Here is a 15,915-nt window from a genome sequence, read left to right on the forward strand (position 1 = left end):
AACCTACAAGCTACAGACTGCCAGATGAGGCGTATCCCAAGGTGCTTTAAGGGGGATTGCACAGCATATCTTGTCTTTGTAAATGTCACTGACGGTAAACAATGGAAAGAACACACTAAAGACGGATTTTTAAAACAAAACAAATAACACAAACTCAAGGCAAAGCAAATGAGAGGATCCACATTGTGGGAAGGCAAACAAAAATAGATCCATATTTATAAAAAGCAGCTTCAAAGGAAAAACTACAGTACCGACAACACGACCCTAGTCAAATAAAATAAACTCAACTTGAAATATCTTCCATCTAAAATGACACCATTCTTTGTTATGGTGCTGTAGACATGAATGGTCTCACATGGGACCTCATAGCATAACTTTGTTCAGAAAAAACTTTTCTGTTTTGATGATTGCATATCAGAAGAGGCCTTTGTATTTGTGACATTCAAGGCCACATGTTCAGTTGAATCAACACAATAACTTCACTTGACCAAGACAAATTTCCTGCATTTTCTCCATTAATATATCATATTGCACATTACGTCTAAAAAGGGGAAGTAAATTACATTGTCGACATGCATCTAATTACCATAAAAATTAAAGTAGACTGTCAGTCATACAAAAGTGAAATTACTTTGCAGTAATTTTGCTACGTGTACAGCTTTCAATAAACTTCATCTAGCTCAATTTGGCACGTTGTCCTACTGTAAAAGGCAAAGAGTTTCCAAAGCCCAAATAGGTGCATAACTTAAGCAATGTTCTGTAGGACACCTTTTTCAACATCTGTCTGCATCCTAAAACACCCTCCAAACATCTGCATAATGCCACAACACCTTGGCTACCTGTTTGAACAGCTAGGACAGTTTCGGCTAAAAAGGTGCAGTTACTTTCAGGCAGGAGCATCCGTCACAGGGCTGCTCAGTTGGTTTCGTAAGAGGACAGCAGGGCTGCATCAACCGGCTCCATGCAGGAGGGGCAGGTGAAGGAGCGCATCAGCCAGGGGTCGATGCAATCTACGTGGTAGATGTGAAGGCAGGGCAAGAACCGAATGGGGTCGCCGTACTCAAAATCCATCATGCAGATCACACACCTGGTGGAGAGAAAAACATTAAGTTTATAATATAAAGATGGTAAGATGAAGCTTTTAAAATGAGCTCAGGATTATTCACTTTTACAGATTTCAAACACATGCAAACAGACACAATGCGATGCACAGAATACAATAAAACGTCCACGTATATTGTAAGACAGAGTAATAATCTAAATTATCATTTAAAATGTTAGACATTCTTTTCATATTTTACGCTCTGTGGCCTTGTTTTTTTTTTTTTTTAACAACAAATTTATATAAAATATATTCACTGCACCTCTATGGAAACAGCACAATCAGGGCTACAACTAAGGAGAATACAAACATGTCTTTTTTTTTGCAGTATAACAGATAAAATGCAATAAAGCATAAAAAAGAGAACAACAAAAAGTTTAATTTATTTGTAAATTTATTTTACTAAAAGGGATATACATATATATATATATATATATATATATATATATATATATATATATATATATATATATATTTTTTTTTTTTTTTTTTTTCCCCCAAGTGCCAACAAATGTAACCAATATTTAAAAAACTCTCTTGCAACCTCTGGATCTCTCTCCTCTTTGCACTGTGTAAACAGCCTACAATCATTCATTCATTGATTTCTAGTCGGATGACTGTTAATCTCAGCAGAGACATTCGTGGCTTCAGTTGCACTGAGGGGCTCAGGATTGAATGTGTTTTTTACAGGATCTGGTTAGTGCAAAAGGTTTATTTATTGGAGAAAATACACGTAGAATAAAGTGATTTTGATGAGCATTTTAATCACCCAACATGGCAGGATCGAGATCAACAGCTTTCTTTAAAAATGATACAAAAATCTACCAAGTCCACTGTGCTTAATGAAAAAAAACAACAAAAGATGAAAAACACAAAAAACAAATCAGATTTCAGACTCACTCTTTAACTTTCTTCTCAGACGAGTCAGAGCCCGGGTCGAAGATGCCTTTGGGCAGGTGGTGAATGAGACCAATTCGCTGGGCAATGCGCACCTGCTCTTCCTCAGTCAGCTGGTAAGCCAGACGACTCTCCCCTGGGGTGGGATGGTACACTGGCATAGGTTGAGTGCGCTCCTGGAAAAGAAGGAACAGTCTGAATACGTCTTGTCATTCATGAGGCAAGTCTTCTTGGAGGGAGGATTTTAGATGTGCCGATGCTAAATCACAGCCTGACAGATACTGCAAGTAGTCATTGATTAAATAAAAGCACTGTTATTAAGGACCTTGGTATTGTCCTGTATATTTTTAATATGATTGATTCTGCCAGCTATTCTAATTTTACCATAACTAATTTACCAATTACATTTTATGAAGGCATCCCAAGTAAAAATACTGTCTGTTGGATACAGATACTAAGATTCTGAATGCTTCTAAAGTCCAAACCTGAATGACCGTCCGGGCTTCTCTTATTTCATTATTGGACATATTTGCAACGGGTAAATCAATGCTGAGAACTAACAGTTATAGTGACACCAGTGTTGAAAGGAGTACTCTACTTCAGTAAAAGCCACACAGTGAAAATACTTAAATACAAGTAAAAGGACTGTATTCAAAACCTTACTTAGGTAAAAGTATGCAAGTATAATCAGCAAAAATTACTTAAAGTATGAAAATTATAAATACTCTTTGTGCAGATGTTATATAACTTACTTCTCACTGCTGCATTAATGTGGATGTTGCATTGTAATGTTTACAGTTGACATTTTTTACTTCTTTATATACTGCTGAGATCTAGCTATAGCAATGCATCATATTCTATAAAATTGCGATATGTTTGTAGTGTCACTGTTGTGTGAGAACCACAGAAAATCGACTTTTCTGCATAAAACCAAGAGGGTTTCACAGTACTTTATTTCTCTTAGAAAAAGGAGCATTTTTCAACACATAGAGGGAAAATTGATCCTCCAGTTTATGATAAAGTACAGGGTTTTTACTGAATATAACGTATATGAAAAGCTGTTATCTGAAAAGTAACTAAAGCTCTCAAACAAATGTAGAGTACCAATTAAAGCATTTACCTCTGATGTTTAATGGAGTGGAATAATAAAATTGCATACAACTGAAATACTCTACTCAAATGTTTATTGAAATATTTTGCTAAATGCAAATAGTTACATCCCACCACTGGCTAGCAGGTATAGGTATAACAATCACTGTGTGGTACACTACATTACGGAGGTGACTCCTGAGTCCCCGGGGTGTAGTTAACAGAGGGGTAGGCAACCTGCGGCTCCGGAGCCACATGTGGCTCTTCAGGCCATCTGCAGTGGCTCCATGTGTCTGTGACAAAAAACTACACGAAATGAAACGTTAATTTCTTTACATTTTAATTTTCATTTATCATTGGTGTAGGCCTAAAGCAATCTGTTGTCATCATTGTAAAAATGTGAAGCTTATACACGGTATTAACTTTTTTTTTAAAACACTTGTGTCAGCTGTTGATCATAGCTTACGAAAGTCTAGCATAACCTCTAAATTTTGCTAACTTCAAGTTTAGTTTTGTGTTTCCCTAGCTAGGTTATCTTTCGATTCAAATCTCCTGAGATATTTCCTTTGTGTAAAGCTGCATTTGCAATTGGGTCACTACATTCTGACAAAAATCATATTAATAAATGCTCATTATGACCTATTAGTAATGTTGGTAGGCTAATTTAGACTCAATTTCAGGCTTTTTTAAATCGTTCTTGTAAGGTTTAAAATAAGGTTTGCGGCTCCATTCCGAATGTTTTTCTCTTTATTTGGCCAGCCCCGGCAGCTCACCTGGTAGGGCGGCGGAGGCTCTCCGGGCAGACTCCCCCCCTCGGATTCATTCAGCAGAGACAGGTCATCCGCACCTTGTGAAAACAGGCAGTTCCCCATTGAACTGAGACCACCATGAGAGGGTCCACTGCTCTCACTCTGCAGGCGTCAACTGGAGCTCAGTTGTTCTGGCGTTAGCTCGGCTAGCTGCTAGCTGATGGCTGGCAGTTTGTTGTCATTCCGTGAAAAACTTGACGGAAAAAGCGACGTCAGCCTATTAGCGGAATAAACGCTCAATGCTGAGCTAAACAGTAGCCGGTGAAATTGATCGGTAGCAAATATTGTAACCGTCGTAGTCAGGTGTTTTTTGTTTGTCTGGTTGTATGTTACCTTGTTGTGTTTACAAAAAACACAAACCGGAACATCGTCATCAGGAAGTAAAAAAAACATCCAACTTCCGCCATGCACGGACATTCAGAATAAAAGTCTAGAATTTTCACATTTAAAAAGATTTTTTATTTGTTATTTAATCGTCAAACTCACTGCTCGATTGTGGGTTCACACCATGTAGTTTTATCCTTCCATAGTATTTACACAAAACATTATAGTATAATATACAAAATACTTTAGAAAATCCATAGCGTACCAGTGACCTGCTCTATCTTCTTAAGCAGGGTTGATCAACTTAACAGTTTTTTAATTAATTTTAATGACACTTCTATAATGATGAGGACATCTTTACTTTAACTGAGCTCTGTGAATTTCCTACAATTAATATCAACACACCAGGGCCTCAGGCCGAGGCATACCCTCGGCCAGAGGCACTGCTCCAGTTGGCTTCTTTAGCAAAAGATTTCCATGTTTTCGTTGTAAAAAATAAAAAAATAAAAATAGGATTTACAACACAGCCAACATGGGGACTGTAAAATCTCTGATTGTTGAAACACAGACTAGTCAAAGTATGGCCCCTCAACTGTACTTGACTCTCACATTGTCATTGAGTTGCTTGGCCAGAACACATGCCAGCCCCAAGCGATGAAAGCACCACTAACTACAGATACCACTATCTAGAATGTAAGATGTAGCATACGATGCTGAAAGAAAAAGACTTGTAGAGGATGGGAAACACAGTAACACCCTGGAAAGTCTTCTTGGGAAAAAATCATGCAAAGAAAGCAAGCCCCTATTTAATTACCTGAGGGAAACAGGACTTATAGAGATAATTTAGTTATGTATTTAATTATTTATAATTGTATTGTATTGCTATTGTTTACAGTTGTTTTCCCCCCTTTCCCTTTAATTTATTATTATTATTATTATTATTATTATTACTTTATTTATTTATTTTATCAGTATTATTATTTTCTCTCCTTATTTCCCTATCAATCTACTGCTCCACACTCCAGTCCAGTAGGTGGTAATGCACCTGTACGTTGGTCTGCCAACCGCCAATAAAACTCAAAAGAAGAAGAAGAAGATGCCACTGTCTGCAGAGCCGTTCAGAGCAGGTTCAGAGCATAGATATAAGAAAGGCTTGTTTTTATGAGAGACACGGCATTGGCTGCTTCCAACGTAGCTGCTGTTTTGTTTTGTAGTATTTAAACGCTGTTACTGGATCATTTTCTGAGCTCTTGGTGTCCCGTGCTGCGCCACTCCCTCCAGTGCTGGATTCTGACATCAGAGAGGGCTAAAAATGGTAAGAAAAACAACAACTCATAGCGATACCGACAAGGTAAACGTTTCGTCGAAATGTTTATTATGTAGCCTAAATTATCATTGTAATAATAGCGTCGCTTAGCGACATGAAACATTTACTGTTGTTATTATAATTGGGACAGCTCACATGATATTTTTGAAGTGTCACGTGGTTGTGGTTCCGGGTGCCAAAGTATAATAGAGATAAAATAACAACATGTTTAATCTGTTTAATCTCATATTATAATCTGTTGCCAGGAATGATATTCTGAATTCCTTTAATTTAAATGTAATATATTTCAGTTAATCATACATAGAAAACACCGTGCAAGTAAATTTTGACTCCGATCCTGCAGGTGGATGCTGCGGTGCTCTTTTAGTATTTTGTGTAAATAAAACCCAGCATCTTGTACCTGTAATTGTAGAGAGTGAGGTGCTTCTTGTGTGTCCTAGGCTTTCCCTAATGTCAGTCTTAACACATTTAGGACACACCTCATCCTCCTGCACCACCTCCTCCTCCTCCTCCTCCCAATGATGGAAACCCGGTTGGTAAAATCAGTCCTCCACCAGTCCCTTCACACGCTGCAATACCAATACCGCCTCCTAAAGTCAGCCCTCCAGTCCAAGATACAAATCCCCCACCAGAGGCTCAACATGATGCAGAAGTGAGTGTCTCATCCACAGTCTGGAGATAATGTTGATGTGAGGCCCCCGAAAAATCTTACTGTATAATCTCCCAATATCCAGCCTGCACCAGCTCCACCACAGACCCCAGCTGAAGATGAACCCCAGTCTCCTCCATCACAAGGACCAGAAGAGGAGTAGTGCAGAGTAATCCCTTCCAGGACAGGAAACACTGCAGGTACACAGCAGATCATCTTTTTCCATATCACATTGCAGACAAGAATAACTGTTCATTTTGCTTACTGTTTCAAGATGATGGAGCAGCAAGATGAAGTACTGACTCAGCTGGAGGATGAAGAGAACCAATATTGATCCGAAGCTCTATAGCAACCTTAAAAAGTTAGTGCATTGCCCTTATGTTCAGGCCAAAGATATTCAAATGTTATTTTCAGCCTTCAATCATCAACGTCATTATCCTCATTACTTGCAGCAGAATTGATACTTAAATGTTGTTGTTTTTTCATGCATATTTTATCTATATACTTTATAGTGCCTTTGATATACCTTTGAAAGGACTTAAACATATATATTTTAGCAGCAAAGAAAAGTAAAATAAAATAAGCAGTGAGTTAAAGAACCTTTAACTTGAGTTAAAGAACCTTTAACTCACTTATATCTTATATCTTTGCCACTATTTATTATTTAAAGGACTTTATTGATTTTTTTTAAAAAGGACAGATTCCTCATGATTCAACAGTTTTATGTTGTCTCCCTGCACATATTTACAGCCAGTGTTACAAACTGGGGACATGGAGTTTGAATCAGCATTTAGCCAGTTGAATCATGGTACATTTTAGGATCAAGTATTTTTAGATCTTGACCTTTACTTAGGCCCTATAGTCAGGATATCTGAACTTCTCTAATTTTATGCAGTTCGTTTAATCTGTCTGTTCTTTTGGAATTATGGGCAAATCATAAATCACAGAAATATTCATTAATTCACACTATATTTTCTAATAGGGATGCACTGACCTGGCCCATATATCAGGCTGATACTGTTCAAACAGCTGGATCATAATTCAGTTTTATGTTTCTACACCATATACATTACAAACTAGAATTTCAGGTTTACACTTTAATTGTAATTCCTGTTTATTCTGGAGATGTTTTTACCAAGTTTCTGATTCAAATTAGATTTTAAATGAAAAATGAATAACTTTTCAGTAAATTGTGATTAAAAAAGGAAGGTCTAGCCTGATGTGGCCTTACACACAGTGAGGCATTCAGCTTATTAATTAAACACTTGTATGGAGTCAGTACACTGTATCGGCTGATACCAAGAGCCAAGGTATCGTTATCAGGACTGACACAGTCAGATTGGTGCATCACTATTCTCTACACCTAAGAGTACTTGAATTGAATATACAGTCACATTGACTGGGATTTTTAATTAATTAAGATTATCAAAAACTAATTTAATTTAATTGTTTATTTAAATGTTCATTTTAGTTCCAGAAACTGAAGCCTGTTTTTATCACTCACTATAATTCTATGTTGTAATAATTCAAACTGATGCTGCATCAGTTACATGAAGACAGATATACTGGTATTTGTCTATTACCACAACTTGTGTCTTCTTATCATGCAGGGTCCTCACAGGTCTATGAATTACTTGAAAGTGTGTGTGAATTTGAGGAAAAAAATGGACAGTAATGGAAACGGGTCGTTGAACGTGCCTTTATTTATATGTTTTATGCAAGTATAGAATTGTTTTGATATTTTTCAAAGATAAATAGGCTACGTCCTGCTGGCTGCATGTGTCTCACAGCCGCTCTCTTTTAATTAAGAGCTTCTGTAAAGCCTGCTTGGTCCTGTTAAACAAAATGATCAGTGTTGGAGCAATAAACCTTGATCTCTGTCTCAGACTATGTTGTGTTGAGTCCTTGAATTGGGCTTGAAAAATCCTTGAATTAATGTTTAAGAAGGTTTTGGTGCCTTGTGTGAATATACAGTGTAACATGCATAAATATTTCTTTTGAGAGTAATATTTTAATGCACACCACACATGCTGGTGCATTTACTTGCTTGTGCATGAGCGTCTGTTTAAGAGATGAAGCAAATTAAGTTGTTTGGCTGTGGGGTGAAAAAAATTACTAATTCGTCAGCATCACAAACTAATGTGGCGATTGATTTAACTGAAAAAGAACTAGACAAACCTGAATGACAAACAAAAAGGAACGTTTTGGGAGGCAAACTATCACTGCATCTTTGAGCTGGACTGTTAAGTCTGAACAACATTCACCTCAATAAGTTCAAGGACTGTAATATTAATAATACTTATGAATCCTTTTTTTATGCCACATTTTAATTTTTAAGCTGACACATAACTGCAGTCTTAATTACTCAAAATAAACATTTATATAAATACAAATGTCAATTGCTCTCCTTTTAAAAGTTGGTGCTGAGCCCTCTTACTGTGAATTTAATTTTTTTCTAATGCTCTTCAGGGATAATCTGATCATTAGATTATTTTTGTTGTTAAAAAAAGTGTTTTCTCGTTATCTAGTGACACAAAGCTACAAATAATCATAATTAAAACAGTTAATATGAAAATAAAAAGTGTCAAGTGTACCTAAATCGCTGTGGGTATAAATGAATTACTTAAACTTTATTTTTTGTAATTGCAGTTATAGAAATAATTTAGATGTGATGATAAAGGCTGCAAGTGTGTGGACATTTTTGTTTGAGGTACTTTGAAAAGTGAAACTTATTTAGTCTGTAGAAAGAAAGACAAGGCACAGCTGGATGGTACAGTCAAGAACATCCTTTTTATTCAATCAGGTGCTGCTCTTCTCAAACTGTGTTTTTCTTCTTATGGAAAAGAAACTGTAATTAACACATGCATTTCACCTAGAGCTCTGGGGGTGTTCTCACAAAGAAGTGGTGCTGCACTGAGGGCGTAGACAGAGGCGTAGAAGAGCTGGGAGTCAGGGGACCTAGGGTGCTGCCTATTACACCAATAACCATACACGCTTAAGAAGATAAAGAACAAAATAACAACAGAACAAAGACACGGAGCAGTCCAGCATGAGGTGGTCAGAGGAGAAAAATGGAGGGATTTCCCTGAATCCTCAGAAATCTGAGGGATCAGGTTCATGCTGGCCTTTTATCTATGTGGTTGTAAATGGTTAATACTGCTGAGGGCGTCACTGAGTGAAACCCACCGTGAATAATAATACTTCACTTTAAAAGATTGGATTGTGGATGTGGATATGTCCTGGAAATGCAAACCCCCCTCTTTCAGCCTCGTGCAGGACAAGTCCGGTTATAAGGTGCTTGTAGCTTTCATTTACAGTCCAAAGGCATCCTCGAAGAGAGCCTCAACGACAGCATACCCTGATAGCAAATATTAAAAGAAATCCAAATTAAAAAGAAAACAAAACAAAAAAGGTGGGGAATAAAACAAAGCCAAAAATAAATAGCTGAAACAAAAAGAGCAAACTCTTGTCCGAGTCAAAGCAGCCCCTTTTCAACATCCCAAAACAGTTCATCCAGCCCTCCGTAAACCTCTTCAACCCAAACCCCTGAACCCGTCGTCCTTTCCTAACCCACCCAAAGGACACCCCCAAAAGCCCGTCAGCGTAATTTGTTCACTTACATTAGCTGTTGAATGGAGAAGCTGAAGAAGATGGGTATGGTAATACAATGTGAAGCATACAGACAAGAATAACATGTGAGCTAACTGCATTCTGCTCAGACAAAAGTTTTTCGGCAATATTTTTTTTTCACCCTCCCAACAGCGGAAAGGGCAGGAGAGAGAGAGAGAGAGAGAGAGATAGAGAGAGAGAGACGGAGAGTGACGGACACACAGTTACAGACTACTCCAGTGTCTAAGAGAAAACAGACAGTGGAGACAGAGGGGAAGAAAAAAAGCAAGAGCTGAACGAGAACAAGTTTTTTTGCCTTTTCAAAAAATGTTTTTTTTTGTCATCATTTATCAATAAAAAGTAAAGAACTAATTCACACCAGTTTCCTTTTGTACTACTATATATATATATATATATATATATATATATATATATATATACATACATGTATGTATACATATGTATATATATATATATATATATACACATACATATATGTATACATATGTATATATATATATATGTATATGTATATATATATATATATATATATATATGTGTACGGCTTTGAAAAGGAAGAGAGGATATAAGGGAGGTACAATGGAGGGGATTCATTTCGAAGGCAGAAGGGAAAAGAGCTGTCCCCGAGTGCTGATTGGGTGACAACCTTTTTGCCTCCTCGTGGCACTCAGGGCCAACCCGCTACCTCGAGCCGTTTCGAAAAAAAAAAAGGGGGGGCGATCTGGATTACAAAATGGAGTCTGTGAACAAAAGGCACTTTTAAGGGACAACCTTTAACTGCTGGGAAACTATACACTACAGCACAAGCACTATAAGAGTCATTTACAGAGGAGGGGTGGAACAGGGGAGAGGCTCACCTTGCTGTCTGTTTCATAAAGACCTCAGATATATATATTTTGTCCTGATTTTAAGCTACTTTTTTTCGCCCCTTTTTCTGTTTACAAAAGGTCTATTTCTCATTCCATTGCATGTGGGTCTCGACACATCCTGCTGAATATTATCCAACGTATCAACATGATCATGGGAATAAAAGATTTCTGGGTGTGAAGCATCATCGGCGTTACAGGGAGGAACTTGTCGTGTGTTTATGCCAATGTATGAGATAAAAATTAGTTAAATTGGGAGGGTTTGTTTTGTTTTTTTTCTGCTGGTGAGTTTCAGGCAGTGCACAGGTATGCTATCGGAAGTGTTTCTTGACAGTATAAGGTTTGTTTTTTGTTTTTTTTTCTAAAGGTTGAACCAAAATGCCTTTTGTGTCACAACCTTAAGGAATAGGAACCTCTCCCCCCGCTCGCTCAATACAAATAGAAGAAGAATAAAAATAGAGAGAGGAATAATGCTGTTTCCTAAATGGTCTTGTTATTTTTGTTCATCACCATTCATTTACAATAGTTCTGAATGTACTTTATAGTGTTAAAGCACCAGTTTTCATCTGATGATAGAGAATTTTCTTTCTCAAGTTGTGTAGAATTTTTTTTTTCCTTCAGCCCTCCCACATTTTTATAAACAACTGATTACACGTAAAACATTAAAAAAGAGACAAAGGAAATAAAAACAAATACCCCCAACTTACAAAGACTAGGATTTTTCATTGCCCTCTAGTTTAGAGTCCCGGAGCTTACGGACTTGAAACAAATACATTTTTTTTCTCTTTTCTCTTAGCTTTCTTAAAAATCTCTAACAGACAAACACAATGATCTACCCAATGCATTGCACGTGGCTCAATCGACACATATTTTTCAATAATAATACTTTCCATCAAAAAACAAACACTTTTTTTTTCTTCAAACCTACTGTCGATTTTTGACATGTTCATCTAGGTATTATAATGCTGCGCTGCAGATGGCGATGGCGTGTGTCGTTTGATTCGTACTGGTAACAGTGAGGTGATGTTACTGAAAACGGGTTTGTGGAGGGGGAGAGAAGGTGAAAGTTCAGAAAATAACTAGACTGCCAACCAGCTCATGTAGTAAAAGTTAAAAAGGAGCATATATCATAAATATATATGTATAAGATCTCTCTCTCTCTCTGTCTTTACAAAAAAAAGTTTGCAGTCCTCTATAAAGATCTGTCCTAGGCCAATGGTTTCCACATGCACCAACGCTACCATTCCCTGTAGCTTTAGCTTATATGTGGGAAGAGAACCTGAAGTTTATTACTAATTGCATGAAGGGAATACAGAGGCACTTTCATATATTGTTATAGTCTTGATATACGGTTTTAGTACATAGAGCTAATGTTACTAGAGAGGCTGAGAACAGGGTCTCAGCCCTGTTTACTATCCCTGCAAAACAGAACCAACAGCTAGGCAGTCCAGTTATTTTGTGAGGTCGGTTTTTGTTGGATTGTGTCATGATGAAATAATACCAAATAGCAAATTTCAATGTGAACATTTACATAGAAAAAAATATCTCAAATTAAAAAGACAAATCTTAAGTGAATGAAAAACCATTAACAAAGGCAGTTTGGAGAACCAAATATAAAGGCTTTTCCCTTTATTACTTTATGTCAGGTTGTTGGAGGTGTTAGTGTGCATTTTATATGTGTGTCTGTGTCTGTGTGTGGAGTCCTAGGTATTTTGTATTTACTGTGAAGGGACTAAGGGATACAGGGTGAAGCAATGCAAGGGATGCATGTGATGTGCTGGTGTTACTGTGCTGTCCATATGTGAGAGATTTGAGAAACTGCTGTTACTGTTTCGCTGAAATCTGAGCCTGATACTTAATGTGTTACTGCAAACTACAGAAAAAGTGTAATGACATGCAAGAGAAGGTTAAAACAATCCAAGTGAGACGAAAACCAAAACCAAAGAAAAAAAAAAAAGAATCCGCAAGAAAACACCTACAAACAAAATGAAAGCTAATAATATGAAGCTGCGTGAGCATTACTGTAAATTAAATGCCAGGTCTATGAAAAACAACAAGATGATATTATGAGTGGTTGTGTGACGGACCGTTCCGGAGAAGATGGTCTGTATGTGCTGTCTGCAAGCGTGCGCGTTTGTGTGTTTGTGTCTGTGCATATGTGTGCTGTGTGTTTCAGGGCCGAGACTTAATGTTAGCGCAGCCACGTCCCTGCAGCGGCAGCCGGCCTCAACTCACTTCGCTAATCGCTCATCTGACCATCGATGTGCAATACTGTTCATCCCTTATTAAAATTAATAGTGCATAGGTGAGGGGACGAAAGAGCACATGTAGAGTTAGTGTTATGACTGTCTGTCGTGTGTTCACTCGCTCGCACTCGCCTCATGGCTATCACTTCTCCCACAGCAGGACGCCCTGATACTTCGACAGGTAAACAAAGACCAGCCACTTAGTGCATATATGTCACACCATTGGATAGTGTCACCATGATTGGCCAATCGGAAATGAAAAGAGGCTCAGGGCTGAGCGGATGAAGCAGCAGAGTGTGGCGGCACGCAGGTAGGTGGCTGCGGTTAACGGTCAGGACCCTGCGCAGTGTTGAGCTCCAGGTGTGGTGGTGGTGGTGGGGGTGGGGGTGGGGGGGTTAGTGGGACCATGCGCCTGGAGGAAAGGTGCATGGGGAAATACATGGGCATGGAGGCGTGCAAATTTAGGTGTCAATCTTTTCAACTTGCACATCCGACTTCACCTTTTACCACTACTTTTTTGGATCTCCCAGCCAATGCATGGAGTTTCATTGTGGAGACAACAAAATAAAAAAAATTATAATAAAAAAGGAAAAAAAAAGAAACAACAAATGTATAATTGGTCATTTGTCAGGTTGCTATATTGTGTTTCCTTTCTGACGTTTCGTGGTGAGACAGTTCCTCGTCTTCCTCTTCTTTGCATTCTGAGTCTGTCCACTCAATCTCATTGAAGCCTCCTGCATAAAGGGGGAAGAACGTTCCTGTTCAAATTGTGTTGGGATTGGGAGTCCTCTTGTGGGGTGGTGTGGGTTATTTTTTTAAATATTTTTTGGAGTTCTGTAGTAGTACTTTGAATAGTGTTGGCTAGAGGGAAAGACCTTTTAGTGTCAGCAGTCTGTTCTTAATCAGCGGTGATGTGTTTGTTTTTCAAATTTCCAATTTACATGACACAATTTAGGCTCTTGATTCAGAGAGGCCTTGTCAGAGGAACCAGGACTGTGGAGGAGAAAAGAAAAGAAGAAATTAGTCTTCAAACATCATTGACAGAATTAAATTAAAAGGGACAGTTCACCCCTAAAATCAAAAATACATGTTTCCTCTTATCTGTAATTCTTTTTATCAGTCTAGATTGTTTTGGCGTGAGTTTTTGAGTGTTAGACATTTAGGCCATTGAGATTTCTGCCTTCTCTCTATTATAATGAAACATGACGACACTTGGCGTGTGGTGTTCAAAACTAAGCAGCAATGTTTCTTTACAGAAATCATGACCTGTTTATTCAAGATAATCCACAGACCTTGTTGTGAGAAGTTTCATGAAGGAAACTATTTCCTTTCTAGTATAGTTCCTACATGAAAAGGCTCACTATTTTTTGGGCACCACAAGCCAAGTTCATATAGTTACATTATTTATAACATTTCTTCATTTCTTCTTTTTGATTTGGTGAACAGTCCCTTTAAATTGGATTTTGATTCTCATCAGTCTTGAGTTTTAGCTTGCAGTAAAAAAAAAAAAGTAAACAAAAAATACAGAGCCTGACCAACAGACACACAATTCATATTGATATGAATAAAGGAGGACGCATTGGGGGGACATCACAGAGTATGAAAAGGTGTTAAATATGAACACAGAACAGCATCAGTGAACTTTAATGCATGATGTTAATCACTTGTTCCAGAAATAGTCACAAGATTTATCAGAGAAAACAAAACAATGTATTTTTTCTTCACATTTCTTCTAGTAAATTACTGGATAATTTCACCTCTTAAAACTAAATAAAAAAAATGCACTGTCTGGTTAAACCAGAAGCATAAGCAAGGGGGTTGCAAGTCACGGCTGCTTTGTTTTACAGGCTTTACAAGCCCTGGGAACCACTTGTATAAAAACTCCTTCATCCACTAGGTGGCCACCTTCTCCTCCTTTTCCCTGCTGAGCTCAGCTGTCACATACAGTGTCGAAAAAGTTACCACCTCAACTTCACCGCTTGCTGTTTTTAAGAGGGCTGACTCGGGCGTTTCACTCATTAAAAACACTTGTGTTATTTCAGAGCTACAAATAGCATTAAGGAAGGGTTTTTTGTATCCGTCTGAATGGCTTTCCAGTGAGCAAACACAAGACTATGACTGCTCTGTCATGTGCTACCAGTTTACATGTAAGGCGATCCTTCTAATATGTCTCTGCTCTGTGGGCCCGAGTGGTCTCAGGCTACACTGTAAAGCTATTGAGGGCAGCTACTCCAGGGATCCGGTTTCTCAGTTTGATAAGAGGGCAGAGCGGAGGCTTTGGCACAGGCCGGGCTGTTCTGGCTGCCGCTGACATTCCACAGGCCTCGACCCGGGCAGAGCAGTGGATCACCCCACCTTTAGCAGCAAACTCTCCCTCATTCTAGCGAACCCGAAGAGAGTTTTAACCCCCCTCCAACCTCCGTCTATCCTCCCTCCTTCCTACCCATGATTCTTTGGTGTTTGTAGATAACTCCTCCTCCTGGCTCCGACTTCCCTTAACCCCCTTCTCTTTTCCTCTCCCTCTCTTACTCTGGCTCTCCCAGTGTAATCCTTGGCACTGGAAAGTGACCCCCTCTCTCTAACCCCCCTTCAAGTCCAAGTTCAACTGCCTATGACATCATGTCTGGTTGCTGTGGGCAACCAGACAGCCGGGACGTGACTGTGGAGTGCAGCGAGCTTCGACTAACTCCCTCTCACTTTTTTCCCTCCGTTTCTCTCAGTCACTCCTACTTTTTTCATGCGCTATCTTCCTCTCTCTTCCTGCACGACTGCCGTCTCACCACCAGAGAGCTCCTCAGACCAGCTTTTCTCTGCGTCTTGTCCCGACAGCAGTGGGAAGACTCTCTCCCTCTGTCTTGGCTAGTTGGCGAGAAGGCGGCGAGGCGGGCTGGCAGGGCCATCGTCTGAACCTCTCCATATGCCAGAGAACAGCAGGATAGGCAGAGACCTCTGTTACTCACTCTGGCTGGGGTTGTT

The 15,915-nt window shown here is 38.7% G+C and overlaps 3 protein-coding genes across 15 annotated transcripts in view; 1 reads left to right on the forward strand and 2 right to left on the reverse strand.

The window, feature by feature from the left end:
* Positions 1-868: 868 nt before the first annotated feature.
* rnf11a (ring finger protein 11a) lies at positions 869-4,418 on the reverse strand. Of its 2 annotated transcripts, XM_059339255.1 has the most exons (4): positions 3,862-4,418; positions 3,271-3,394; positions 2,003-2,175; positions 869-1,087 (listed from the first exon to the last, which is right to left on the reverse strand). In XM_059339255.1, the coding sequence occupies exons 1-4, from the start codon at positions 3,909-3,911 to the stop codon at positions 916-918; spliced, it is 519 nt and encodes a 172-aa protein (XP_059195238.1). In that variant the 5' UTR covers positions 3,912-4,418; the 3' UTR covers positions 869-915. The 2 variants fall into 2 exon arrangements, with proteins under 2 accessions (XP_059195238.1, XP_059195247.1); XM_059339264.1 differs by lacking the exon at positions 3,271-3,394 and having other exon boundaries at positions 3,862-4,357.
* Positions 4,419-5,319: 901 nt separating this feature from the next.
* LOC131976305 (uncharacterized proline-rich protein-like) lies at positions 5,320-6,627 on the forward strand. Of its 2 annotated transcripts, XR_009394786.1 has the most exons (4): positions 5,320-5,536; positions 6,021-6,200; positions 6,283-6,397; positions 6,472-6,627. XR_009394786.1 is itself a non-coding variant. In XM_059339277.1 (3 exons), exons 1-3 carry the CDS (start codon positions 5,534-5,536, stop codon positions 6,358-6,360), a joined length of 297 nt encoding a protein of 98 aa, XP_059195260.1. In that variant the 5' UTR covers positions 5,320-5,533; the 3' UTR covers positions 6,361-6,627. The 2 variants fall into 2 exon arrangements, 1 of the variants encoding a protein (XP_059195260.1); XM_059339277.1 differs by having other exon boundaries at positions 5,320-5,572; positions 6,283-6,627.
* Positions 6,628-10,366: 3,739 nt separating this feature from the next.
* Positions 10,367-15,915, reverse strand: part of LOC131976317 (nuclear factor 1 X-type-like) — a 119,347-nt gene continuing 113,798 nt past the window's right edge. For all 11 annotated transcript variants that reach the window (XM_059339361.1, XM_059339319.1, XM_059339293.1 and 8 more), the window contains one exon: positions 10,367-13,932. In XM_059339361.1, the coding sequence (XP_059195344.1) occupies positions 13,918-13,932 (15 nt within the window). In that variant the 3' untranslated portion in view covers positions 10,367-13,917. The remainder of the gene's footprint in view (positions 13,933-15,915) is intronic.

Source organism: Centropristis striata, chromosome 1 (genome assembly GCF_030273125.1).
Source record: "Centropristis striata isolate RG_2023a ecotype Rhode Island chromosome 1, C.striata_1.0, whole genome shotgun sequence".
Taxonomy (NCBI): domain Eukaryota; kingdom Metazoa; phylum Chordata; class Actinopteri; order Perciformes; family Serranidae; genus Centropristis; species Centropristis striata.

Bases quoted from the DNA above. Each gene is read 5' to 3' on its own strand.
- rnf11a (XM_059339255.1), bottom strand. From the start codon at position 3,911: ATGAATCCGAGGGGGGGAGTCTGCCCGGAGAGCCTCCGCCGCCCTACC. The intron at 3,395-3,861 runs GTGAGCTGCCGG...CATTTCGTGTAG, and splicing joins AGCCTCCGCCGCCCTACCAG to TTTTTTGTCACAGACACATG. The intron at 1,088-2,002 runs GTGAGTCTGAAA...TCTCTCCACCAG, and splicing joins TCTGAGAAGAAAGTTAAAGA to GTGTGTGATCTGCATGATGG.
- LOC131976305 (XM_059339277.1), top strand. From the start codon at position 5,534: ATGGTAAGAAAAACAACAACTCATAGCGATACCGACAAG. The intron at 5,573-6,020 runs GTAAACGTTTCG...TAACACATTTAG, and splicing joins CTCATAGCGATACCGACAAG to GACACACCTCATCCTCCTGC. The intron at 6,201-6,282 runs GTGAGTGTCTCA...CCCAATATCCAG, and splicing joins AGGCTCAACATGATGCAGAA to CCTGCACCAGCTCCACCACA.